Here is a 26,765-nt window from a genome sequence, read left to right as displayed (position 1 = left end):
CCCCTCACGATCTTCCCGCCCTTTTCTCCACCCTCACGATCTTCCCGCCCTTTCCCCACCCCTCACGGCGTTCCCGCCCTTTTCCCACCCCTCACGAACCTCCCAGGGGCCGAATTCAAACATGATAGAAAAAAAAAAAAATCAGCAGAAAATGGGAGGGAAGAAAAGGAAAAAAAAAAAGGCTTTGGAAATTTATTTTAATTGATAAAATCTCAACTGAAAGGGGTGGACTCTGAGAACAGCACCAGAACAGCACAAACACCCTCGAATTCCCATGGGGAAATCCCGTGGTTCGGCTGTTTTGTGGTAAATTTGGGATTTTTCATTTTATTTTTGGACTTTTTCAGCAGAAAAAGTGAAGCAGTAGAATTTTCTGATATGAAATCCCTTAGGATGACACCAGTGGAAGGTCCAGTATGCGAGCGATGTCCAGTGAGAAGTTTGGTACAGGAACTTTTCCATTAATTAGCAAGAAAAATTTCCAGTAGAATTTCCTACAGAAATTTCCTATAGAATTTCCTGTATTCCTTAATTAGGAAAATTTTCCTATAGAAATTTTCTGTAGAATTTCCTATAGAAACTTCCTACAGAAAATTCCAATACACAGAACATCCAATTACAATATGAGGAGTTTAACTCACCTAGAACAGAAATCCCAGCGTAAAAAACCAGACAAAAACGAAAATAAATCCATTTTTTCCGCTGTAAAACTGGAGAAAAACGCCAAGACTTCTTTTTTTCCTTCTTCTTCAGGTCCTTTGTGTAAAATCCAAAGTTTTTCCTTAAAAAAATGGAATTTTCTGAGGCAAAATGAAGTTATAAATACGTGAGAGGTAGAGGCGTCGCTGCCATCACAATCTATTGGCTTGGTCTGAGGTAATTAATTAATTAGAAGTCAATCATTCTATCGGCCCGTGATTAATTAGCGTTAATTGACCTCTCTCCTCTCAAAAAGGTCCTTGGAATTAAAAATTCTTTAATTGGAGGCGTCACTGCCCGGGTCGGTGATGGATGAGGGAGTGGCGGCGTCCGGCCAGCTGCCATTGGCCTGAGGGGCAGCAAATTCAATTAATTAATTCATATTAATTAGCACTAATTATCACAAAATCACCTGTAAATGGCGTTATAGGGCATGGTGTGTTTGGAGGTGAGGGTGGTTTTAAAAGGAAATAGATAGCCCCCAAAAAATCTTATTTTTCCTTTATTTGTATGTTCATAATGCAATGTAAATATAATATGATAATTTTTATAAAATATAAATTATTTTATAAAAATATAAAAAAGCATTATTTATAATACAATAAATTATATTTTATATTTTATTGTATTTACAATAAATTATATAAATATATTATTTCCATAATTATATAAGTAATACTATAATTAATCTATGTATAACATAATAATATCATTATATTATAATATATTTTATATATATTATAATACACCATAACAGTTAATGTATTAATATATTTTAATGTAAATATAATATAAATTTGTATATTATGGTAATTAATACATTAATATATTTTATAAATAATTTTAATTTATAGATCCTTTTTATCTATAAATGTATATAAATATAATTAGATACATTTTGCCTTTAAAATACATTTGTCAAATGTATTTTAAAATATCCAATGTTTTAAATATTTTAAAATATTATTTTAAAATATTATTTAAAATATTATTATTAAAATATTAGTATTTTTAAATAATAAATATTTAAAATATTAAATATGTGTCTAATTTACACATTTAAATCTAAATTTATATGCATCATTTAATGTATTTAATGTGCATTAATAGTAATAATAATTTTATATTTGTAATATAAATTAAAATAGACAATATACATTTATGTATAATATATAAATGAATAAGTAAATTTATAAACAAATAAGAATATTTATTTATATGCCATTTATTTATATAACTAGTATTTTGTAATATATTTGTAAATATATATTTATAAATACAGTTTATAATATATAAATTTATGTATATCTCATAAAAATTTATACAATAATTCGTATATAAATATACATAATTTTTATATTTTCCATTTATAATATAAATTCAATAGAAAATAAAATGCTAAAATCTTTCAAAATTTGGAATTTCAGCAATTAAATTCCATTTTTCCAGCTTTTCCTCCCATCCCAACATTTGCCATGTTGGGGGAAATAAAGAAATAAAAAGAAAAATGATAAAAAATTAATAAAAATAAAAATAAAAATAAAAATAAAAATAAAAATAAAAACATCTCACCTCAAGGCGCTGCGAGGAGAACAAAGGGCTCCCCAAGCTCCCCGGCTGCTGCAGGAAATCCAACTGAAAATGGGCAAAAAATGGTTAAAATTAATTAAAAATGGTTAAAAATGACTTAAAAATTCCTGAAATCCAACTGAAAATGGGCAAAAAATTGGATTTTTCCCCATTTTTCAGGGCAAAAATTTAGGTTTTTTTTCCCATTTTTTCCCCCATTTCCAGGACAGAAATTCGGATTTTTTCCTCATTTTCAAGGACAGAAATTCGGATTTTTTCCCATTTTCCAGATCAGAAATTCGGATTTTTTCCCCCCATTTTTCAGGACAGAAATTTGGATTTTTTCCCCCCATTTTTCAGGACAGAAATTCAGATTTTTTCCCCCATTTTCCAGGACAGAAATTTGGATTTCTTCCCCATTTCCAGGACAGAAATTTTGATTTTTTTCCCCCATTTTCTGGGACAGAAATTCAGAATTTTTTTTTCCATTTTCTGGGACAGAAATTTTGATTTTTTTCCCCCATTTTCAGGATGGAAATTTGGATTTTTTTCCCCATTTTCTGGGACAGAAATTTTGATTTTTCCCCCATTTTCAGGACAGAAATTTGGATTTTTTTCCCCATTTTCTGGGACAGAAATTTTGATTTTTCCCCCATTTTCAGGACAGAAATTTGGATTTTTTCCTTCATTTCCAGGACAGAAATTTGAATTTTTCCCATTTCCTCACCTGGTTCTGGTAGGAACTCAGGGGCTGCAGGTTCAGGAAGGAATCCCCAGAATTTGTCATTTTAAAAGACCCAGAAGAGGCTGAAAAAAAACAACAAAAAACCCCAAAAATTCAATTAAAATAAAGAATTTTAATGGGGGATAAATGCCCAAAATGGTGGGATAAAAAGGGGAATAAATGGAATTAAAAAGGGGAAAAAAAAAGGATTTTAAAAGGGAATAAAAGTGAATAAAACAGGAAATAAAAGGGAAAAAATAATGGAGATAAATAAATAAAATTAAATGGAAATAAAATTAAATATAAGGGAAATAACGGAAATAAAGGAAATAAAAATAAAACTTATTATTAAAAAATAAACATAAATAAATTGAATTAAAAAGGGAAAAAAAAGAGATTTTAAATGGAATAAAAGTGAATAAAACAGGAAATAAAAGGGAAAAATAATGGAGATAAATAAATAAAATTAAATGGAAATAAAATTAAATATAAGGGAAATAACGGAAATAAAGGAAATAAATGGAAATAAAAATAAAATTTATTATTAAAAATAAACAGAAATAAATTGAATTAAAAAGGGAAAAAATGAGATTTTAAATGGAATAAAAGTGAATAAAACAGGAAATAAAAGGGAAAAAATAATGGAGATAAATAAATAAAATTAAATGTAAAGGAAATTAATAGAATTAAAGTAATGAAATATAAAGGAAATAAATGGAAAAAAACAGAAATAAAATTAAATCTATAGAAAATAAACAGAAATAAATGGAAATAAAAGGTAATAAGAAAACATTAAAGGAAATAAAAATGAATATAAAAGGAAATAAATAGAAATAAATAGGAATAGGAGAATATTAAAATAAAATAAAAAGGAAACAAAGGGAAATAAATAGAAATAAAATGACATTAAAAGTAAAATAAAGGAAATAAACAGAAATAAAATTTAATGTATTGAAAATAAACTGTAATAAAGGGTAATAAAAGGACGTTCAAGAAAATAAATGGAATTAAATGGAAATAAAATTAATATAAAGAAAAAAGGAAATAAATAAAAGGACATTAAAATAAAATCAGAAGGAAATAAAATTACATTAAAGGGAAAACAAAGGAAATAACGGCAAATAAAAAATTACATTAAAAAGAAATAAAAGGAAATAAAAAGGAAATAAAATTAAACGAAATCAACAGAACTAAACCAAAATAAGAAAGAAAAACCCCAAATTAAAGCAAATTAAAGCAAAATAAAAAGGAAAATCCAACCCCCAGCGCCCCCAGCCCCTCATTAATTAGCCCGGTGTTAATTAGGGCTTGGCCACGCCCACCTGAGCAGGGGGCGGGGCCTTGGCAAGCAAAAGAAATCAAATTAAATCAAAAATAAACTAAAAATAAACAAAAAAATCGAAAATAAATCAAAATAAAGAGGAACAACAACTCTGACATTGCTCCCAGCCCCTCATTAATTATCTCTGGGTTAATTAAGATTTGGCCCCGCCCACCTGAGCTGGGGGAGGAGTCCCAGGAGCCAAAATGAACCAAAAAGAAACTGAATTAAATCAAAAGACATAAAAAAGAAACTGAATTAAATTAAAATAAATCGAATTAAATCAAAATAAAGAGGTATAAGAAGTTCCCCAGTGTTCCTCGTTAATTAGCCCGGTGTTAATTAGGGTTTGGCCCCGCCCACCTGAGCAGGGGGAGGGGTCCTGGCAGCCAAAATGAACCAAAATAAATCAAAAATAAACCAAAAATAAACAAAAAAAATCAAAATTTAATCAAAATAAAGAGGAACAACAACTCTGACATTGCTCCCAGCCCCTCACTAATTATCTCTGGGTTAATTAAGATTTGGCCACGCCCACCTGAGCAGGGGGAGGGGCTCCAGTAGCCAAAATGAACCAAAATAAACTGAATTAAATCTAAAGACATAAAAAAGAAACTGAATTAAATTAAAATAAATCGAATTAAATCAAAATAAAGAGGTATAAGAAGTTCCCCAGTGCTCCTCATTAATTAGCCCGGTGTTAATTAGGGTTTGGCCCCGCCCACCTGAGCCGGGGGAGGAGTCCCAGGAGCCAAAATGAACCAAAATAAACCAAAATAAATGAAATATAACCCAAATAAAGAGGTATAAGTAGTCCCTCAGCGCTCCCAGCCCCTCATTAATTAGCTGTGGGTTAATTAAGATTTGGCCCCGCCCACCTGAGCAGGGGGAGGAGTCCCAGGAGCCAAAATGAACCAAAAATAAAGCAAATTAAATGGAATTAAACCAAAAGTAACCCAAACTAAAGAGAAACAACAGGTCCCACACTGCTCCCAGCCCCTCATTAATTAGCCCGGTGTTAATTAAGATTTGGCCCCGCCCACCTGAGCAGGGGGAGGAGTCCCGGGAGCCAAAATGAACCAAGAACAAACAAAAAATAAATCCAATTAAATCAAAAAGAACCCAAACTAAAGAGGAATAACCAGTCCCACACTGCTCCCAGCCCCTCATTAATTATCTCTGGGTTAATTAAGATTTGGCCCCGCCCACCTGAGCAGGGGGAGGAGTCCCGGGAGCCAAAATGAACCAAAAATAAACCAAACTAAATCAAAAATAACCCAAAATAAAGAGGAATAACAAGTCCCCCAGCCCCTCATTAATTAGCCCGGTGTTAATTAAGATTTGGCCCCGCCCACCTGAGCAGGGGGAGGAGTCCCAGGAGCCAAAATGAACCAAGAACAAACAAAAAATAAATCCAATTAAATCAAAAAGAACCCAAACTAAAGAGGTATAACAAGTCCCTCAGCGCTCCCAGCCCTTCATTAATTAAGCCCAGCGCTAATTAGGGCTTGGCCCCGCCCACCTGAGGCCGGGGAGGGGGGGGAGGGGCGCTGGCGGCCCCTGTAGGCCTCGGCCTCCTCCTGGAAGCGGCCCATGTTCTTCTTGTAGCGAATGCGCTTGTTCCCGAACCAGTTGGACACCTGGGATGGGCAGAAAAACCACAAAATGGGGTCAGAGCCACGGGACTGGGGTTAAAGTGGCATTTTGGGGGTTAAAATGGGATTTTTCAGAGTTAAAATGGGATTTTTCAGGGTTAAAATGGAATTTTGGGGGTTAAAATGGGATTTTTCTGGCAATATTTGGGGTTTTTCCAGGTTAAAATGGGGATTTTGGGGGTTAAAATGGGATTTTTTGGGTTAAAATGGGATTTTTTTCTACAATATTTGGGGTTTTTTGGGGTAAAATTGGGATTTTCCCAACGATATTTGGGATTTTCCAGGGTTAAAATGGGATTTGTGGGGTTAAAATGGGATTTTTCAGGGTTAAAATGGGATTTTTTGGGTTAAAATGGGATTTTTGTTACAATATTTGGGCTGCACCTGTTCCCGAACCAGTTGGACGCCTGGGAACGGGGAGAAAAACCAGAAAATGGGGTCAGAGCCATGGGACTGGGGATTTTCCAGGGTTAAAATGGGATTTTGGGGTTAAAATGGGATTTTCCCAGCAATATTCGGGATTTTCCAGGGTTAAAATGGGATTTTTCTCTACAATATTTGGGATGTGCCTGTTCCTGAACCAGTTGAACACCTGGGGGGGGGAGGAAAGGCAGAAAATGGGGTGAGAGCCACAGGACTGGGGTTAAAATGGGATTTTGGGGGTTAAAATGGGATTTTTCAGGGTTAAAATGGGATTTTCCCAGCAATATTTGGGATTTTCCAGGGTTAAAATGGGATTTTTTGGGTTAAAATGGGATTTTTCTCTCCAATATTTGGGATGTGCCTGTTCCCGAACCAGTTGGACACCTGGGGTGGGGAAAATGCAGAAAATGGGGTGAGATCCACAATATTGGGGGTTTTGGGGTTAAAATGGGATTTTTTTCTACAACATTTGGGATTTTTTGGGGTTAAAATGGGGGTTTTTTTGGTTAAAATCGGGTTTTACTGGCAATATTTGGGGCTTTTTGGGGTTAAAATGGGATTTTGGGGATTAAAATGGGATTTTTTGGGTTAAAATGGGAATTTTCTCTACAACATTTGGGATTTTTTGGGGTTCTAAATAGGATTTTTCAGGGTTAAAATGGGATTTTTCTGGCAATATTTGGGATTTTTTGGGTTAAAATGGGATTTTTCTCTCCCAATATTTGGGCTGCGCTTGTTCCCGAACCAGCTGGACACCTGGGGTGGGGAAAATGCAGAAAATGGGGTGAAGGAAAGGATGAAATGAAAAAATAAAAACCAATATTTTTATTTAGTTAGGGGAGAAAATTGGCACAAAATCCAGGGAATTTGCCCCCAAATCGCAGGAATTGGCACCAAAATCGCTGGGAAATTGCCCCAAATCTGTGGAATTTTCCCAAAATCCAGTGATTTTGTCCCAAAAATCTGAAGAATTTGCCCCAAAATCCAGGGAAATTGTCCCAGCCTTAAGAAACCGCCCCAAAATCCCTCGAATTTGCTCCAAATCTTGGGAAATTTCCCCCAAAATCTGAAGAAATGACCCAAAAAATCCTGGGAATTGTCCCGAAATCTGGTGAATTTTCCCAAAAATCACAGCAGTTTCCCCCAAAATCCCTGGAATTTGCCTCAAAAATCCCAGAAAATTTCCCCAAAATCCTGGGAATTTGCCCCCAAATCTGTGGAATTTTCCCAAAATTCCATGAATTTTCACCAAAATCCTGGGAATTTGCCCAAAATCGCAGGATTTTGCCCCAGATCTGGGCAATTTTCCCAAAATCTCCAGAATTTGCCCCAAATCCTGGGAATTTGCATCCCAAGAATTTTCCTCAACATTTTGTGAATTTGCCCCCAAAATTCCGGGAATTTGCCCAAAACTCCCAGAAATTTGCCCCCAAAATCATGGGAAATTGCCCCCAAAATCCCAGGAATTTTTGCCAAATCTCAAGAATTGCCCAAAATCTGGGAAATTTGCCCCCAAATTGGAGGGAAGAGCCCAAAATTTCTGCCCTGAAAAATGGGAAAAAAATTCGAATTTCTGTCCTGACACTGGGGGAAAAATCCAAATTTCTGTCCTGAAAAATGGGGAAAAAATCAAAATTTCTGCCCTGAAAATGGGGGGAAAAAGTCTGAATCTCTGCCCTGGAAAATGGAACAAAAATGGGGAAAAAATTTGAAATTTCTGTTCTGGAAAATGGGAAAAAATCCAAATTTCCACCCTATAAGATGGGGGGAAATTGGGAAAAAACCCAAATTTTTGCCCTGGAAAATGGGAAAAAATAGGGAAAAAAAAAAATCGAAATTTCTGCCCTGGAAATGGAGGAAAAAATCCGAATTTCTGTCCTGGAAAATGGGAAAAAAATCAAATTTCTGCCCTATAAATGGGAAAAAAATGTGGAGAATTTGCCATAAAACCCAGGGAATTTTCCCAAAATATTGGAAAATTTCCCCAAAAATCCAGGGAAATCATCCCAACCTTTAGAAATTGCCCCAAAAATCCAGGGAAATTGCCCCAAATCTGTGGAATTTTCCCAAAATCCAGTGATTTTGGCCCAAAAAAACAGGGAACTTTCCCAAACCTTGAGAAACTGCCCCAAAATCCCTGGAATTTGCCCCAAATCCTGGGAACTTACTCCAAAATCTGAAGAAATTGCCCAAAAATCCCAGGAATTTGCACCAAAACATTGAGAGTCGCCTCCAATCTTGGGAATTTGCCCCAAAAGTCCCAGAAAATTTCCCCAAAATTCTGGGAATTTTCCTAAAATTCTGGAATTTCCCCAAAATCCTGGGAATTTGCTGCCAAATCTGTGGAATTTTCCCAAAATTCCATGAATTTTCCCCAAAATCTTGGGAATTTGCCCCCGATCCGGGCAATTTTCCCAAAATCTCCAGAATTTACCCCAAATCCTGGGAATTTGCATCCTAAGAATTTTCCCCAAAATGTCATGAACTTGCCCCTAAAATTCTGGGAATTTTCCCAAAATCCAGTGAATTTTCCCCCAAATCCTGGGAATTTTCCCAAAATCCAGTGAATTTTCCCAAAATTCCATGAATTTTCCCAAAATCCAGTGAATTTTCCCCCAAAATCCTGGGAATTTCCCCCCAAATCCAGTAAATTTTCCCCCAAAATCCTGGGAATTTTCCCCCAAATCCAGTAAATTTTCCCACAAATCCTGGGAATTTTCCCAAAATCCTGTGAATTTTCCCCCAAATCCTGGGAATTTTCCCCCAAATCCTGGGAATTTTCCCAAAATCCAGTGAATTTTCCCCCAAATCCAGTGAATTTTCCCAAAATCCAGTGAATTTTCCCCCAAATCCTGGAAAACTGCCCCAAAATCCTGGAAAATCGCTGCAAAAAATGCCAAGAAATCGCCCCAAAAATCTGGGGGAAATTGCCCCAAAACTGCCAGAAACCCCAAAATCCCCGAAAATTTCTCTAAAATCCCGGGAATTTGCCCCCAATTCTGGGATTTTCCTCAAATTCGGGAATTTCCCCAAAATTGTGGAATTTTGCCCCAAATTTGCCCGACCTGGGAGACGCTGATGCCGCCCCTGCGCGCCAGCTCCTCCTTGGCCTCCTCGCTGGGGTAGGGATTGCTCAGGTGCGAGTAGAAATACTCGTTCAGCACCTCCGTGGCCTGCTTGCTGAAATTGCGCCGCTTCCTCCTAAAAATCAAATTATTCTGGGTTAAAATGGGAAATAAATCCATTTATTGGGTGTTTAATGGGAAATAAATCCATTTATTGGGTGTTTAATAGGAAATAAATCAATTCAGAAATACTCATTCAGCACCTCCGTGGCTGCTTGCTGAAATTGCGGCGTTTCCTCCTGAAAATTAAAAATAAATCAAAATATTCTGGATTAAATCAAAATATTCTGGGTTAAATGGGAAATAAATCCATTTATTGGGGGTTAAAATGGGAAATAAACCCATTTATTGGGTGTTTAATGGGCAATAAATCAATTCAGAAATACTCATTCAGCACCTCGGTGGCTGCTGGCTGAAATTGCAGCGTTTCCTCCTAAAAATTAAAAATAAATCAAAATATTCTGGTTTAAATCCATTTATTGGGGGTTAAAATGGGAAATAAATCCATTTATTGGGGGTTAAAATGGGAAATAAATCCATTTATTGGGTGTTTAATGGGCAATAAATCAATTCAGAAATACTCGTTCAGCACCTCCGTGGCTGCTTGTTGAAATTGCGGCGTTTCCTCCTGAAAATTAAAAATAAATCCATTTATTGGGGGAAATAAATCCATTTATTGGGGGTTAAAATGGGAAATAAATCCATTTCTTGGGGGTTTAATGGGCAATAAATCAATTCAGAAATATTCACTCAGCACCTCGGTGGCTGCTTGCTGAAATTGCGGCGTTTCCTCCTGAAAATCAAATTATTCTGGGTGAAAATGGGAAATAAATCCATTTATTGGGGGGAATAAATCCATTTATTGGGGGAAATAAATCCATTTCTTGGGGGTTAAAATGGGAAATAAATCCATTTATTGGGGGTTAATTGGTTTATAAATCAATTCAGAAATACTCGTTCAGCACCTCGGTGGCTGCTTGCAGAAACTGTGACCTTTTCTCCTAAAAATCAAATTATTCTGGGTAAAAATGGGAAATAAATCCATTTCTTGGGGAAATAAACCCATTTATATTCATATTTTTCCACCAAAAATCCACATCATTCCCCAAAAACCCCACAATTTGAGGATTTTTTTCCCCAAAATTCCCTCATCTGGCATGGAGGAACCTGGACCTGAGGACCATGGTGGTGTCACAGGAGCTCTGCTTGAGCTGAGCTCACCATGGATGACATCCACCCAAAAAATCAATGGTTTTTTTCACCAAAAATCCAGATTTTCCATTAAATATCCAAATTTTTCCACCATAATTGGAGGAATTGTTTCCAAAATTCCCTCCCCTGGTTTGGAGGAACCTGGAGCTGAGGATCACGGTGGCCTCGCAGGAGCTCTGCTTGAGCTGAGCTTGCTGGGGTTGACACCAACACAAAACCATCCAGATTTTTCACCAAAAATCCACTTTTTTTTCACCAAAAATCCACATTTTCCCCCAAAATCCCCTCACCTGGCGTCGAGGAACCTGGACCTGAGGATCATGGTGGTGTCACAGGAGCTCTGCTTGAGCTGCAGCTGGATGGAGCTGAACTTGCCGTGGATGACGCCCACCGAAAACCATCCAAGTTTTCCCATCAAATCTCCACATTTTCCCATCAAATATCCAATTTGCTATTAAATATCGAAACTTTTCCACCCAAATTCCATAATTGACGGATTTTTTTCTCAAATTGGATCATCTGGCATGGAGGAACCTGGACCTGAGGATCATGGTGGTGTCACAGGAGCTCTGCTTGAGCTGAGCTCACCATGGATGACATCCACCCAAAAAATCAATGGTTTTTTTCACCAAAAATCCAGATTTTCCATTAAATATCCAAATTTTTCCACCATAATTGGAGGAATTGTTTCCAAAATTCCCTCCCCTGGTTTGGAGGAACCTGGACCTGAGGATCACGGTGGCCTCGCAGGAGCTCTGCTTGAGCTGAGCTTGCTGGGGTTGACACCAACACAAAACCATCCAGATTTTTCACCAAAAATCCACTTTTTTTTCACCAAAAATCCACATTTTCCCCCAAAATCCCCTCACCTGGCGTCGAGGAACCTGGACCTGAGGATCATGGTGGCCTCGCAGGAGCTCTGCTTGAGCTGCAGCTGGATGGAGCTGAACTTGCCGTGGATGACGCCCACCGAAAACCATCCAAGTTTTCCCATCAAATCTCCACATTTTCCCATCAAATATCCAATTTGCTATTAAATATCGAAACTTTTCCACCCAAATTCCATAATTGACGGATTTTTTTCTCAAATTGGATCATCTGGCATGGAGGAACCTGGACCTGAGGATCATGGTGGTGTCACAGGAGCTCTGCTTGAGCTGAGCTCACCATGGATGACATCCACCCAAAAAATCAATGGTTTTTTTCACCAAAAATCCAGATTTTCCATTAAATATCCAAATTTCCACCATAATTGGAGGAATTGTTTCCAAAATTCCCTCCCCTGGTTTGGAGGAACCTGGACCTGAGGATCACGGTGGCCTCGCAGGAGCTCTGCTTGAGCTGAGCTTGCTGTGGTTGACACCAACACAAAACCATCCAGATTTTTCACCAAAAATCCACTTTTTTTTCACCAAAAATCCACATTTTCCCCCAAAATCCCCTCACCTGGCGTCGAGGAACCTGGACCTGAGGATCATGGTGGCCTCGCAGGAGCTCTGCTTGAGCTGCAGCTGGATGGAGCTGAACTTGCCGTGGATGACGCCCACCGAAAACCATCCAAGTTTTCCCATCAAATCTCCACATTTTCCCATCAAATATCCAATTTGCTATTAAATATCGAAACTTTTCCACCCAAATTCCATAATTGACGGATTTTTTTCTCAAATTGGATCATCTGGCATGGAGGAACCTGGACCTGAGGATCATGGTGGTGTCACAGGAGCTCTGCTTGAGCTGAGCTCACCATGGATGACATCCACCCAAAAAATCAATGGTTTTTTTCACAAAAAATCCAGATTTTCCATTAAATATCCAAATTTCCACCATAATTGGAGGAATTGTTTCCAAAATTCCCTCCCCTGGTTTGGAGGAACCTGGACCTGAGGATCACGGTGGCCTCGCAGGAGCTCTGCTTGAGCTGAGCTTGCTGTGGTTGACACCAACACAAAACCATCCAGATTTTTCACCAAAACTCCACGTTTTCCACCAAAACTCCACATTTTTCCCCAAAATCCCCTCACCTGGCGTCGAGGAACCTGGACCTGAGGATCATGACGGCCTCGCAGGTGCTCTGCTTGAGCTGCAGCTGGATGGAGCTGAACTTGCCGTGGATGACGCCCACCATGCGCTCGATCTCGCGGGGCGCGATCGGCCGCGTGCGGCTCTGCTCCCGCAGCAGGTTCAGCACGTGCGTCGTGAACTCGCTGCACGCCTGCATGGGGGAAAATGGGGGGAAAAATACAGATTTAGGGCAAAAGTGGGGAAAAAAATGGGGGATTTAGGGAAAAAAACGGGGGAAAAACACCGGGAGATTTAGAAGGGAAAACGGGAAAGGAAGCTGGGAAAAATGGGGGATTTGGGGGGGAAATCGGAGATTTACATGGAAAAATTGGGGGGTTTAGGGGGGAAAATTGGGGATTTGGGGGAAGAATGGGGGATTGGGGGGGAAAAGGGATTTAGGGGGGGAAATGGGAAAAATGGGAAAAAGTGGAGGAAAATAGGGGGTGTGGGGGAAAATGGGTATTTAGGGGGAAAAATGGGGGAGAAATGGGGGATTTGAGGGGAAAACGGGAAAGGAAGCTGGGAAAAATGGGGGATTTGGGGGGGAAATCAGGGATTTACACGGAAAAAGTGGGGGGTTTAGGGGGGAAAATTGGGGATTTGGGGGAAGAATGGGGGATTGGGGGGGAAAAGGGATTTAGGGGGGGAAATGGGAAAAATGGGAAAAAGTGGAGGAAAATAGGGGGTGTGGGGGAAAATGGGTATTTAGGGGGAAAAATGGGGGAGAAATGGGGGATTTGAGGGGGAAATGGGAAAAAATGGGGAAAAGGGGGGATTTATGAGGAAAATGGGTAAAAATGGGGGATTTAGGGTGGGAATGGGGTATTTAGGGGGGGGAAATGGTGAAAAAAATGGGAAAATGGGGGATTTAGGGGGAAAATGGAAAAAAATGAGGGAATTAAGGGGGAAAGTGAGGGATTTAGGGGGAAAATGGGAAAAAATGGAGGATTCAGGGAAAATGGGGAAAAATGGGGGATTTAGGGGGGGAAATGGGGGTTTTCCCCTTAATCCCCCTTAATTTTTTCTTTAGTTACCTTGAATTTTTACTTTAATTTCTGTGGATTTTCCCTTAAATTCCCTTTAATTTCCCCCTTAAACCCCTTTAAACTCCTTTAACTCCAAACCGCCTTTTAACTCCGCACTCCCCCTCCTCCCCTTCCCCAAACCCCCCACCAAAACCCAATTAAAAAAACCCCAAAATCCCCCCCAAAAAACTCAAATTTCCCCTTTGAGATCACCTGCTCGTACTTGTCCAGCTCGGCGTGGAAGATGTGCCGGATCTGGGCCAGCTTGGCTCGGTAATCCGAGTGCTCCGCCCCGGGCTCCACGCCCACATTTCCGCCTCCTTCTCCCAATTTTCCGTGCTCCTCTGCCATTTTTGCGGGTTCCTCGGGGATTTCGGGGGGTTCTTGTCCCATTTTGGGGGGTTCTTGTCCGGTTTTTGGGGGTTCCTGTCCCATTTTGGGGGGTTTGTGGCGGGGAGCGGCGGCCACGCCCTCAGCCCTCAGCATGTTGTCCAGGCGCAGCAGCTGCGCGTCAGGCGGCTCCTCCTCCGGAGGGCCCCGCACCGTCAGCGCTGAGGGGAAAAGGGCGGGAAAAAACGTGAGGGGGAAAACTGGGGAGAAAATGAGGGGAAAAAATGAGGGGAAAAATTGGGGAAAAATGAGGGGAAAACGAGGGGAAAAATTGGGGAAAAATGAGGGGAAAATGGGAAAGAAAAGGGGAAAAATTGGGGGAAAAATGAGGGGAAAATGGGAAAGAAAAGGGGAAAATGAGGGGGAAATGGGAAACATGAGGGGAAAATGAGGGGAAACATGAGGGGAAAATGAGGGGAACATGAGGGGAAAGAAAAGGGGAAAAATTGGGGAAAAAATGAGGGGGAAATGGGAAACATGAGGGGAAAAACTGGGGGAAAATGAGGGGAAAAGGGGAAAAATTGGGGAAAAGGAGGGGGAAATGGGAAACATGAGGGGAAAAATTGGGGGAAATGAGGGGAAAATGGGAAAGAAAAGGGGAAAAATTGGGGAAAAAATGAGGGGGAAATGGGAAACATGAGGGGAAAAATTGGGGGAAAATGAGGGGGAAATGGGAAACATGAGGGGAAAAATTGGGGGAAAATGAGGGGGAAATGGGAAACATGAGGGGAAAAATTGGGGAAAATGGGAAAGAAAAGGGGAAAAATTGGGGAAGAAATGAGGGCAGAAAGAAAAGGGGGAAAATTGGGGAAAAAATGAGGGGGAAATTAAGGGAAAAGGAGGAAAAAAGAGAGGGAAAATTGGGGGAAAGTGAGGGGGAAATGGGAAAGAAAAGGGGAAAAATTGGGGGAAAAATGAGGGGGGAAAGAAAAGGGGGAAAATTGGGGAAAAATGAGGGGAAATGGGGAAGAAAAAGTGGGGGAAAATGAGGGGAAAAAGGGGGAAGAAATGAGGGGAAATAGTGAAGAAAAGGGGGAAAATCGGGGAAAATGGGGGGAAATGAGGAAAAACAGGACAAAAATGAGGGGGAAAAGGGGAAAATGAGGGGAAAAAGGGAAAGAAAAGGGGAAGAAATGAGGGGAAATAGCGAAGAAAAAGGGGGAAATTGGGAAAATGAGGGGGAAATGGGGAAGAAAAAGGGGGAAAATGGGGAAAATTTGAGGAGAAATGGGGAAGAAAAGGGGGGAAAAATGAGGGGGAAATGGAGCAAGAAATGAGGGGAAATAGTGAATAAAGGGGAGAAAATTGGGAAGATTAGGGGAAATTGGAAAATGGGGGAAAATCAGGGAAAATGAGGAAAAAACGGGACAAAAATGAGGAGAAATGGGAAAGAAAATGAGGAAAAATGGGACAAAAATGAGGAAAAATGGGGAAGAAAAGGGGGAAACCAGGAAAAAATTAGGAAAATTGGGGGAAAATGGGAGAGAGAAATGTGGAAAAACAGGGGAAAAAAAAGAGGATTTGTCATTCACAGTGGTTTTGGGAAGAAAATTTGGGATTTCCTCATTTCAGGTTGATGTTCCTATTCAGTTAAAGTGGGGTGTGAGGGGAAAAAAAATGGAAGACATTAGGAGAAATGAACAAAAAATATGGGGTTTGTTGATTTTTTAAAAATTTTTCTGGGAAAAATTTGGAAGTTTCTGGATTTGTAGATAAACAACTCGGAATTTCCAGGTTCCAGAGGGAATTTCCTAAAAAAGCTCCCAAATCTTGGAATTTTCCCATAAAACAACCCCGAAATTTCCTTTTTCTCCCTTAAAAATACCCCAAAAATCAAATTTCAGCTTAAAATTAAAAAAAACTCAAAACTTTTAATGGAGAATCAGTGAGGAAAAATTGGGATAAAGTGGAATGGGGAGAAATTGAGGAGAAAAAGTGGGATTTGAGGGAAAAATGGGAATAAAAAGGAGAAATCCGGACCTGTTTTTTCCTTGATTTCACAGAGGACACTGAACAGGGCCGGCTTCATCCTGTGGCAGTTCAGGGCGTGCTTCCTGCAAAAAACATGGAAAAATCAGCCCCAAAATCCATGGAAAAAACTCCAAACTGGGCTCATATCATGGGAAGAGCAGGGGAGTGAGGGAAATCCCAGAAAAAATGGGAAAATCCGGGGGAAAATGGGAATTTTGGGATTTTTTTCAGGTTTAATCTGAATTCTCTGGAAGTAAAAGTCACAATTTTTCTGAATTTTGGGGCTAAATTCCGCAATAAACACCGGGAAAAATCCACTGGATGCAAAATCCACCTCAAAATCTCTTTTTTTGCTGCTTTTGAACCCTCTTTTACCTCAGAAAAATCTATTTATACTTGAATTTAATGGATTTTTTTATTATATTTTCCCCAAATTCCCCAATTTTCCAGGCTTTGGGCCCAAATTCCACAGGGAAAAATCCCCTGTAGAAATCCCCTCAAAATCCCTTTTTTTTTGGTGCTTTTGAGTCCTTTTCCCCCTCAGAAAACCCATTAAAAATCCACTTTTCTCTCATTTTTCCAGCAAATCCCGATTTTCCCGCCCTGCCAACCTCCTCAATCCGGGCTCCTCATCAGCCCCGCCCCAAATCCCGGGATTTCCCCTCAAATCTTTGGAATTTTTCCCTCAGAACCTCGCAGGTTTTGTCCCAAAAATTCGGGATTTTACCTTAAAAAAAAAAAGAAAAAAAAAAGGCGGGAAAAGAAAAACCCGGAGCCGCGGCTGGAGAACAAAGGCGTCTCCGATCCCATTGTCCTCAAAAAAAACGGGAATGTGAGGGAAAAATCTCACCAAACCCCCCCCATTTTGGGGCTAAAACCTTCGATTTAGGTCCCCGAAGGCAGCGCTGGTTAATTAGGTAATTAATAATTAATTAGTAATTAATTATTCATAATTAAGTCCCTCCCTGCTCCTCCCTGCCGCTTCCGCTTCCCGTCCTAAACTGGGAGCTTGGATCTTAAAATTCCCAATTTTGGGACTTTACAAGGGCTTGGGAACCCCCAAAAATTTGCATTTTAATAGAAAATTATTAATTAATCCCTAATTAACGGGTGGGAACGCCTCAAGTCCAGCAAACTTTGCAGGCAGGGGGAAATAAAAGTGGATTTTCCACTGAAATGCTGGAAAATTGGGAAGCACATGGCTGGGTTTGGGTTAATATTGAAAGGATTTGGGTTAAAAAAAGCTCAGTCCTCAATTTGTGGGAAATAAAACTCCCAACAAACTCAAAATTATCCCGAATATCCCAAAATTCTCATCAGTTTTCCATGAAATCCAAATTTAGGGAATCCCTACAGGAGCTGCTGATGGAGAATGCCCAAAACAATGTCAGGACAGGGCAAAAAAGGGAATTTTGGAGGGAAAATTGACAATTCCATCCCAAAAAACAACCCAAAAAATGACTTTCATGCCAAAATATGAGGGTTTGGAGGGAAAACTCCTCCTGAAATTGCGAATAATCCATAGAAACAGCTGGAATTTGGGGCTGCCGCACCCAAAAGGGACCAAATTTTGGGGCAAGATAAGGAAAAACGGGGACTTTTATCAGCCCCCCGAATAGGGACCACTCCCAGCTCCCCAAAAACCGCGGGAATTAGGAAAAACACCCCAAAAAAAGCCCAATTTTTGTAGGATTTGAGGCAATTCCCTCCCGGACAAGCAGCTAATGAGGCGTTAATTACCCTCACTTAATTACGGAACGTAGAACCCGCCAAAATCCTGGAATTCTGCTCATTCTCAGTGCTGGTTTTCCCTAAAATTCACGATTTATTCCAAATTATCCCAAACTGAAGGAGGTCCCGCCCCATCCTGGCCAAAATTCCAGCCCCAAACAGTTCCACTTTTCCCATTCCTGGGTGATTTTGCCCCATTCCCAGTGTGTTTTATCCCATTCCCAGTGGGTTTTGTCCCCATTCCCATTGCTTTTGCCCCATTCCTGGTGGTTTTGCCCCATTCCCAGTGGGGTCAGGCAGGACAAACTCAGGCAGAACGGCTGGGAATGGGGAAAACCCCTCGGGAATGGGACAAAAGTCACTGAGAATGGAGCAAAAATCACTGGAATGGGAGAAAACTCACTGGGAATGGGGCAAAACCATTGGGAATGGGGTAAAACCTGGAAATGGGGCAAAAACATTGGCAATTGGGCAAACCCATCAGGAATGGGGCAAAACCAAAGGAAGTGGGGCAAAACTACTGGGAATGGGGCAAAACCCACTGGAATTGGGGGGAAAACTCCAGGAATGGGGCAAAAACTCTGGGAATGTGGCAAAACCGTGGGAATGGGATAAAAACAACTGACAATGGGGCCAACCCGCTGGAAATGGGGCAAAACCCCTGGGAATGGGGTAAAAACACCCAGCAATGGGGCAAACCCGTGTGGGAAGGGGGCAAATCCCCGTGAATTGCCCTCAGAGCGGGAAGGACGCGGGGAAGGCACGGGAGCATCAGCCGGGATGCGGGGCCCTGAACGGAGCGGGAAAGCCGCGAACAGCGGGGAAGTTTCCCCTCAAACCCCCCCTCAGTGTCCCCTCAGTGTCCCCGCGGTGTCCCCTCAGTGTCCCCGCGGTGGCCCCGCGCTGAGTCACGGCCGTGCCGGTGCTCCCGGTCCCCGTTGCCGCTGTCCCCTCCCGGTACCTGGCCTGGGCCTCATCCAAGCTCTGGTCGGTGATGGCCATGATCTGCTGCAGGACGTCGCCGCTGTCGTGCTGCGCCGGCCCCGCTGCCGGCCCTGAGGGCGGCCCTGAGGGCGGCGGGTCCCCGCTGCTGGCGGCGGCAGCGGGGGGAGGTGCTGGCGGAAGAGACCCCGCCAGGGCCACCCCGGGCATCAACCGCGGCGCGGCCTCCATGGGCGGGCCTGGAGCCGCGGGCCCGGCGCGACACAGCGCCACAGGGCGCGATAAATCGCGATAGGGCGCGACAGGAGCCGCGCCGAGCCGGCGGCCACAGAGCCACCCCCCCCCCCGGACCCCCCCGCGCTGCCGCCGTTGTGGTCACGCCCAGCCCTGGCCACGCCCCCTCCCCACCCCGCCCACGGGAGGCCACGCCCCTTTCTTGAGGGGACGCCCTTCCCGCCTTTCCGCTTGGCCACGCCCCATAACAAGCCTCGCCCCTTCATGAGGGGACGACTATTCCCGCCATCTCTCTGACCACGCCCCTACATGACCACGCCCCATATTTATTATACGGTTCTGCCCAGTTGTGGCCACGCCCCCAATCTGACCACGCCCCCAGAGACGCCATTTCCGCCCTCTCGATCCCACCCATAACGACATGGCGTCTCCATGGTAACCGTAGCCACGCCCACCCCCGTTAGGCCACACCCCTTCCATAAGCCACACCCCCATAAATCCCGATTTCTCCCGATTTTACCCCTTTTCCACCCAAAAATTTGGGACTTTTTTATGCCCTCAGCCCCGTTTTGAGTAATTTTGAGGCTCTGGAGTTAAATCTGAGCTTTGACCCCATTTTTGGGATAAAAACAGAGGGGAAAAATGAAAGAATTTGATGGAAAAAACGAAAGGAAAAAAAGGAAAAATTAAGGAATTAATGGGAAAATCAAGAAATTGCAGCTTAAAAATTCCGACTTGGAGCAATTCAAGTTTTGGAGGAAATCCTGGACTCCAGTTTTGGGTGTTTAGCCTCAGTTTTGCTTGGAAAAATCCCACAAAATCTGCAAAAATCCCGTTTAATCCAAGGAATTCTGCGGCCAAGGTGGGAAAAATCCCTCGTTCCACCCCAGGGATCCCTGGGAATTCCCAGAACTCACATGGAGAAATTTTCCAGGATCAGGAAAAAAAGAGGTGAAAAAAAAAAAAAAGAGAGTAAAATTTCTCAGCATTCCTGAATCCTGGGATTTGTGGAATTTTCAGGGAAAATTCTGCCCTCGGAATTCCCAAATTCCGCTCTCACAATTCCTAAATCCTCAGGGATTTCTGAACCTTTTTCAGGGAAAATTCTGCCCTTGGAATTCCCAAATCCTGGGGCATTCCTGAGCCTTTTCCAGGGGAGTTTCAGCCCTAAGAATTCCCAAATCCCACCCTTGGAATTCCCAAACCTGACCTCACAATTCCCAAATTCTGCCCTCAGAATTCCCAAATCCTGGGGGATTTTGGAACCTTTTCCAGGGAAATTTTAACCCTCGCAATTCCCAAATCCCACCCTCAGAATTCCCAATTTCTGGGGGATTTCTGAACCTTTTCCAGGGGGAATTTTTGCTCTCAGAATTCCCAAATCCCACCCTCAGAATTCCCAAATTCTGGGAGATTTTGGAGCCTTTTCCAGGGATATTTTAACCCTCAGAATTCCCAAATCCTGGGGGATTTCTGAGCCTTTTCCAGGGAAATTTTACACAATTCCCAAATCCTGCCCTCAGAATTCCCAATTTCTGGGGGATTTCTGAGTCTTTTCCAGGGAAATTTCTGCCCTCAGAATTCCCAAATCCCACTCTCAGAATTCCCAACCCCCCCCCCCCGAAGATTCCCGAGCCTTTTCCAAGGAAAAACCACTTTGGGTTAAAACCAGTCTTTAATGGGAATTCTGCTCCGAGGGTTTCCCAAAAACAAATGGAATTTTCCAGGGAAAAAAATCCAGTCTGGAGCCCCCAGGAACCCAAAGTTCTCCCAAATCCCACAAAACCTCCACATTCTTGAGTTTTCCATGGAATTTTGGACACTGGAGCTCCCCAGGGCTCCAAAATTCTTCTCAATCCTTGATCCCACCACGATTTTCCAAAGAAATTTTGGTTCTGGAGGCCCCAGGAACCCAAAGTTCTCCCAAATCCCACAAAACCGCCTCGTTTTTGAGTTTTCCATGGAAATTTTGATGTTGGAGCCCCCCAGGACTCCAAAATTCTCCTCAATCCTTGATCCACCAGGAATTTTCCATGGAAATTTTGGTTCTGGAGCCTCCAAGATGCTCCCGAATCCCATAAAATCCCATAAAAATCCCATAAAATCCCTTCATCCTTGATCCCACCAGGAGTTTTCCATTAAAATTCCCACCCTGGAACCCCCAGGGAATCCAGAATTCTCCTCACCCCCACAATCCTCGCTCCACCACGACTTTCCCAAGAAAAGTTCCCGACACCGCAGAGTTGGGCCACACCCAAAAACCTCCTAAAAATTTAAAAAAACTCCAAAAAATCCCCAAAAAACCTCCAAAATTTCTGGGATTTGGGGTGGTTTCCTCCAATGGAGAGGCCATTGCTGGTTGGATCCATCTTGGAATCTGCTGCTTGTCTTCCTCCTCCTCCTCCTCCTCCTCCTCCTCCTCCTCCTCCATTTTGTGGGAAAACCGTTGGGATTTTGGGAGGATTCCTCCAATGGAAAGGCCGGAACTGGAGCTGCCGTTCCTCCTCCTCTCTTCCAGCATTTAGGACCCAACCTCTACTCGTCCTGCTCTTCCTCCTCCTCCTCCTCCTCCTCCTCCTCTTCTTCCTCTTCCCTCTTTGTTTAGGGGAAAATTTCCGGGATTTTGGGCGGGTTCCTCCAATGGAGAGGTCATTGCTGGTTGGATCCATCTTGGAATCTGCTACTCGTCTTCCTCCTCCTCTTCCTCCTCCTCCTCCTCTTCCATTTTGTGGGAAAACCGTTGGGATTTTGGATGGGTCCTCCAATGGAGAGGTCATTGCTGGTTGGATCCACCATGGAATCCGCTACTCCTCTTTCTCCTCCTCCTCCTCCTCCATTTTGTGGGAAAACCGTTGGGATTTTGGGAGGGTTCCTCCAATGGAAAGGCCGGAACTGGAGCTGCCGTTCCTCCTCCTCTCTTCCAGCATTTAGGACCCAAGCTCTACTCGTCCTGCTCCTCCTCCTCCTCCTCCTCCTCCTCCTCCTCCTCCTCTTCTTCCTCTTCCCTCTTTGTTTAGGGGAAAATTTCCGGGATTTTGGGCGGGTTCCTCCAATGGAGAGGTCATTGCTGGTTGGATCCATCTTGGAATCTGCTACTCGTCTTCCTCCTCCTCTTCCTCCTCCTCCTCCTCCTCTTCCTCCTCCTCCTCCTCTTCCTCCTCCTCCTCCTCCTCCATTTTGTGGGAAAACCGATGGGATTTTGGGTGGGTCCTCCAATGGAAAGGCCGGAACTGGAGCCTGGAGCTGCCGTTCCTCCTCCTCTCTTCCAGCATTTAGGACCCAAGCTCTACTCCTCCTGCTCCTCCTCCTCCTCCTCCTCGTCCTCCTCGGGGTGGGTTCGGTACTTCCAGCGGCGCAGGGGCTCGGTGAGGCTGCGCAGGGGCGCCGATCCCTCGCGCTCCTGCTCCTGCGGCTCCTGGAAGTTCCTGTCCAGCAGCTCGGCCGCCTGGCGCCAGCCCGCGAAGCACGAGGGGCCCGAGGCCCGGATCTCCCGCACGGCGTCGGGCACCAGCACGGCCCCGCTGGGGGCCAGCACCACCACGGCCGGGAGCTGCGACACCCCGAAACGGTCTGCCAGCTCCCTTGGGGGAAACATAGAGAAAAATTCAGAAAAATGGGGAAATTTGGGGAAAAGCTCAGAAAAATGGGGTAAATGGGGAACCAGGGGATGGGGAAGCAGCACGGCCCCGCTGGGGGCCAGCACCACCACGGCCGGGAGCTGCGACACCCCGAAACGGTCTGCCAGCTCCCTTGGGGGAAACATAGAGAAAAATTCAGAAAAATGGGGAAATTTGGGGAAAAGCTCAGAAAAATGGGGTAAATGGGGAACCAGGGGATGGGGAAGCAGCACGGCCCCGCTGGGGGCCAGCACCACCACGGCCGGGAGCTCCGACACCCCGAAACGGTCTGCCAGCTCCCTTGGGGGAAACATAGAGAAAAATTCAGAAAAATGGGGAAATTTGGGGGAAAATGGGGAAGCGGGCAATGGGGAAGCGGCACGGCCCCGCTGGGAGCCAGCACCACCACGGCCGGGAGATCCGACACCCCGAAACGGTCTGCCAGCTCCCTGGGGTTGGGGAAATAATGGGGGGAAAACTCAGAAAAATGGGAAAAATGGGATTGGGGAAATGGGGGAAAATCAGAAAAATGGGAAAAATGGGACACAGGGAATGGGGAAGCAGCACGGCCCCGCTGGGAGCCAGGAGCAGCACAACCGAGAGCTGCGACACCCCGAAACGGTCTGCCAGCTCCCTGGGGTTGGGGAAAAGTACAGGAAATTGGGAAAAATTCAGAAAAATGGGGAAATTTGGGGAAAAGCTCAGAAAAATGGGGTAAATGGGGAACCAGGGGATGGGGAAGCAGCACGGCCCCGCTGGGGGCCAGCACCACCACGGCCGGGAGCTGAGAGACCCTGAAACGGTCTGCCAGCTCCCTTGGGGGAAACATAGAGAAAAATTCAGAAAAATGGGGAAATTTGGGGGAAAATGGGGAAGCGGGCAATGGGGAAGCGGCACGGCCCCGCTGGGAGCCAGCACCACCACGGCCGGGAGATCCGACACCCCGAAACGGTCTGCCAGCTCCCTGGGGTTGGGGAAATAATGGGGGGAAAACTCAGAAAAATGGGAAAAATGGGATTGGGGAAATGGGGGAAAATCAGAAAAATGGGAAAAATGGGACACAGGGAATGGGGAAGCAGCACGGCCCCGCTGGGAGCCAGGAGCAGCACAACCGAGAGCTGCGACACCCCGAAACGGTCTGCCAGCTCCCTGGGGTTGGGGAAAAGTACAGGAAATTGGGAAAAATTCAGAAAAATGGGGAAATTTGGGGAAAAGCTCAGAAAAATGGGGTAAATGGGGAACCAGGGGATGGGGAAGCAGCACGGCCCCGCTGGGGGCCAGCACCACCACGGCCGGGAGCTGAGAGACCCTGAAACGGTCTGCCAGCTCCCTTGGGGGAAACATAGAGAAAAATTCAGAAAAATGGGGAAATTTGGGGGAAAATGGGGAAATGGGCAATGGGGAAGCGGCACGGCCCCGCTGGGAGCCAGCACCACCACGGCCGGGAGATCCGACACCCCGAAACGGTCTGCCAGCTCCCTGGGGTTGGGGAAATAATGGGGGGAAAACTCAGAAAAATGGGAAAAATGGGATTGGGGAAATGGGGGAAATTCAGAAAAATGGGAAAAATGGGGAACCAGGGGATGGGGAACCAGCAGGGCCCCTCTGGGAGCCAGGAGCAGCACGGCCGGGAGCTGCGACACCCCGAAATGATCTCCCCACCTTTCCTCACCTGCCAAAAGTGTCCCCCCACCTGTCCCTCACCTGGCGAATGCAGCGTCCCGGTAGGGCAGCGCCATCCAGGTGCGGGGCATGGCCCTCAGGTACTCGCGGTGCTCCCGCTCGCTCTGCTCCTGCCCCAGGTACACCAGGCGCAGCTGCTCCTGTTCCCACATCTGTTCCCACCTGAGCTCACCTACCACAGGTGTCCCCACCTGTTCCATTCATCCTTCCCACGCAGCTGCTCCTGTCACACCTGTGTCCCTCACCTACCACAGGTGTCCCCACCTATCCCCACCCTTTCCTTACCTACCAAAGGTGTCCCTCACCTGTCCATCACCGGCCAAAGCTGTTCCCACCTGTCCCACTTGTCCCCACCTATTCCATTCATCCTTCCCACCTGTCCCTCACCTACCACAGGTGTCCCCACCTGTGCTCACCTGCCGAATGCAGCGTCCCGGTAGGGCAGCGCCATCCAGGTGCGGGGCATGGCCCTCAGGTACTCGCGGTGCTCCCGCTCGCTCCGCTCCTGCCCCAGGTACACCAGGCGCAGCTGCTTTTGTCCCTCACCTACCCAAGGTGTCCTACCTGTCCCCCCCACCTGTCCCTCACATGCCAAAGGTTTTCCCACCTGTCCCACTTGTCCCGCTCATCTCTCTCACCTATTCCACCTGTCCCTCATCTACCACCCCCACCTGTCCCTCACCTGGCGAATGCAGCGTCCCGGTAGGGCAGCGCCATCCAGGTGCGGGGCATGGCCCTCAGGTACTCGCGGTGCTCCCGCTCGCTCCGCTCCTGCCCCAGGTACACCAGGCGCAGCTGCTCGGGCCGCTCCACGTGCGCGGGCTCCGTGAGGCGGCTGCAGAAGCGGCGCAGGCGGGGCTCGAACTCGCGGCAGCGCGGGCAGCGCGCGGCGCCGAAGAAGAGCAGCACGAGGCGGTTGTCGAGCGCCGCCCGCAGCTCCCGCTCCGTGTCCAGGCGCCGCTCGGAGCGCCGCCACAGCAGCGCCCGCCCCGAGAACAGCGCCCACGCCATGGAGACGGCAAAAATAATAATTAAAAATAATAGTGATAGCGGTAATAGCGGGAATGGGGTTCGGGGGAAAAATAACGGCGGTTTTCGGGGGCAAAATGGGGGGTTTATGTAAGAAAAAATGGGGTTTTTCAAGGTAAAAATGGGGTTTTTCAGGGTAAAAAGGAGGAGTTTGTAGCTGAAAAAATGGGGGGTTAATCCTGAAAAAAATGGGGATTTATCAGTGAAAAAATGGGGGTTTGGGGGGCAAAAATAACAGGGATCTGGTGCTAAAAAATGTGAGGTTTTAGAGGTAAAAATGGGGGTTTAGAGGTAAAGATTGTCCAGGCGCCGCCGCCACAGCAGCGCCCGCCCCGAGAACAGCGCCCACGCCATGCAAATAACGGGGGAAAATTAATTATATTATTTAAAAAAATTAGTAATGATAATAATGGTAATGGGGAGGAAAAAATGGGGGGCTGTCACTAAAAAAAGGGGAATTTTCAAGGTCCAAAATGGGATTTTTCAATGGAAAGATGAGAGTTTAGAGGTAAAGCAGCGCCCGCCCCGAGAACAGTGCCCACGTCATCGGGGTAATTAGCAATAATTAATAGCGATAGTGGTAATAGCGGTAGTGGGGAAATATGGGGGGTAGCCGCTAAAAAAAATGGGACTTTTAGAGCCAAAAATGGGATTTTTCAGGGTAAAAATGAGGGGTTTATAGCTGAAAAAATGGGGGTTTATCACTGGAAAAATGGGGGATTTAGCGGTAAAAATGGGGGTTCGGGGGACGAAAGTAATTGGGGTTTGGGGAGGAAAATAATGGGGGGCTATTGCTAAAAAAATGGGGGGTTTAGAGATAAAAATGGGATTTTTCAAGGTAAAAATGGGGATTTTAGAGGTAAAAAATGGGATTTTTCAAGGTAAAAATGGGGATTTGGGAAACAAAAATATTTGGGATTTGGGGGGAAAAATAATAATGGGGGTCTTGGGGAGAAAAATGGGGGGTTGTCACTAAAAAAATGGGGTTTCTGGAGGTAAAAATGGGATTTTTCAAGGTAAAAATAAGGGGTTTATGGCTAAAAAAATTGGGAGTTTATCCCTAAAAGTGAGGGATTTATCCCTGGAAAAAATCGGGGTTTTAGCATTAAAAAGGGGGGTTTGTTTTAAAAAAATTGGGGTTTTAGAGCTCAAAATGGGATTTTTCAAGGTAAAGATGGCGAGTTTATCCCTAAAAAATGGGGGGGTTATCCCTAAAAAAATAGGAGTTTATCCTTAAAAAAATAGGAGTTTATCCCTAAAAAAATGGGCTTTTTATCCCTAAAAACATAGGAGTTTATCCCTAAAAAAGGAAGAATTTATCCCTATTAAAAAAAATGGGGATTTATCAATAAAA

The 26,765-nt window shown here is 44.2% G+C and overlaps 2 protein-coding genes across 3 annotated transcripts; both read right to left on the bottom strand.

Annotated features, from left to right (window-relative positions):
- Positions 1-229: 229 nt before the first annotated feature.
- On the bottom strand, positions 230-19,079 carry LOC131569220 (pre-B-cell leukemia transcription factor 1-like). Of its 2 annotated transcripts, XM_058821427.1 has the most exons (9): positions 18,868-19,079; positions 16,185-16,258; positions 14,028-14,365; positions 12,750-12,940; positions 9,457-9,592; positions 5,836-5,953; positions 2,996-3,075; positions 2,272-2,334; positions 230-1,048 (listed from the first exon to the last, which is right to left on the bottom strand). In XM_058821427.1, exons 1-9 carry the CDS (start codon positions 19,077-19,079, stop codon positions 977-979), a joined length of 1,284 nt encoding a protein of 427 aa, XP_058677410.1. In that variant the 3' UTR covers positions 230-976. The 2 variants fall into 2 exon arrangements, with proteins under 2 accessions (XP_058677410.1, XP_058677411.1); XM_058821428.1 differs by lacking the exon at positions 2,996-3,075.
- A 3,289-nt stretch (positions 19,080-22,368) lies between these two features.
- Positions 22,369-25,393, bottom strand: NXNL1 (nucleoredoxin like 1). Its single transcript, XM_058821364.1, has 2 exons — positions 25,065-25,393; positions 22,369-22,663 (listed from the first exon to the last, which is right to left on the bottom strand). The coding sequence occupies exons 1-2, from the start codon at positions 25,391-25,393 to the stop codon at positions 22,369-22,371; spliced, it is 624 nt and encodes a 207-aa protein (XP_058677347.1).
- Between the last annotated feature and the right edge of the window lie 1,372 nt (positions 25,394-26,765).

This window comes from Ammospiza caudacuta, chromosome 29, assembly GCF_027887145.1.
Source record: "Ammospiza caudacuta isolate bAmmCau1 chromosome 29, bAmmCau1.pri, whole genome shotgun sequence".
NCBI lineage: Eukaryota > Metazoa > Chordata > Aves > Passeriformes > Passerellidae > Ammospiza > Ammospiza caudacuta.
The sequence above is the reverse complement of the archived record's forward strand: the minus strand, read 5'-3'. Positions and strand labels throughout refer to the sequence as shown.

Bases quoted from the DNA above. Each gene is read 5' to 3' on its own strand.
- LOC131569220 (XM_058821427.1), bottom strand. From the start codon at position 19,079: ATGGAGGCCGCGCCGCGGTTGATGCCCGGGGTGGCCCTGGCGGGGTCT. The intron at 5,954-9,456 runs GTCGGGCAAATT...TGCCCATCCCAG, and splicing joins GCGGCATCAGCGTCTCCCAG to GTGTCCAACTGGTTCGGGAA. The intron at 3,076-5,835 runs GTGGGCGGGGCC...GTTTTTTTTCAG, and splicing joins CCCCCCCTCCCCGGCCTCAG to CCTCTTCTGGGTCTTTTAAA.
- NXNL1 (XM_058821364.1), bottom strand. From the start codon at position 25,393: ATGGCGTGGGCGCTGTTCTCGGGGCGGGCGCTGCTGTGGCGGCGCTCC. The intron at 22,664-25,064 runs GTGAGGGACAGG...GTTTCCCCCAAG, and splicing joins CGGGACGCTGCATTCGCCAG to GGAGCTGGCAGACCGTTTCG.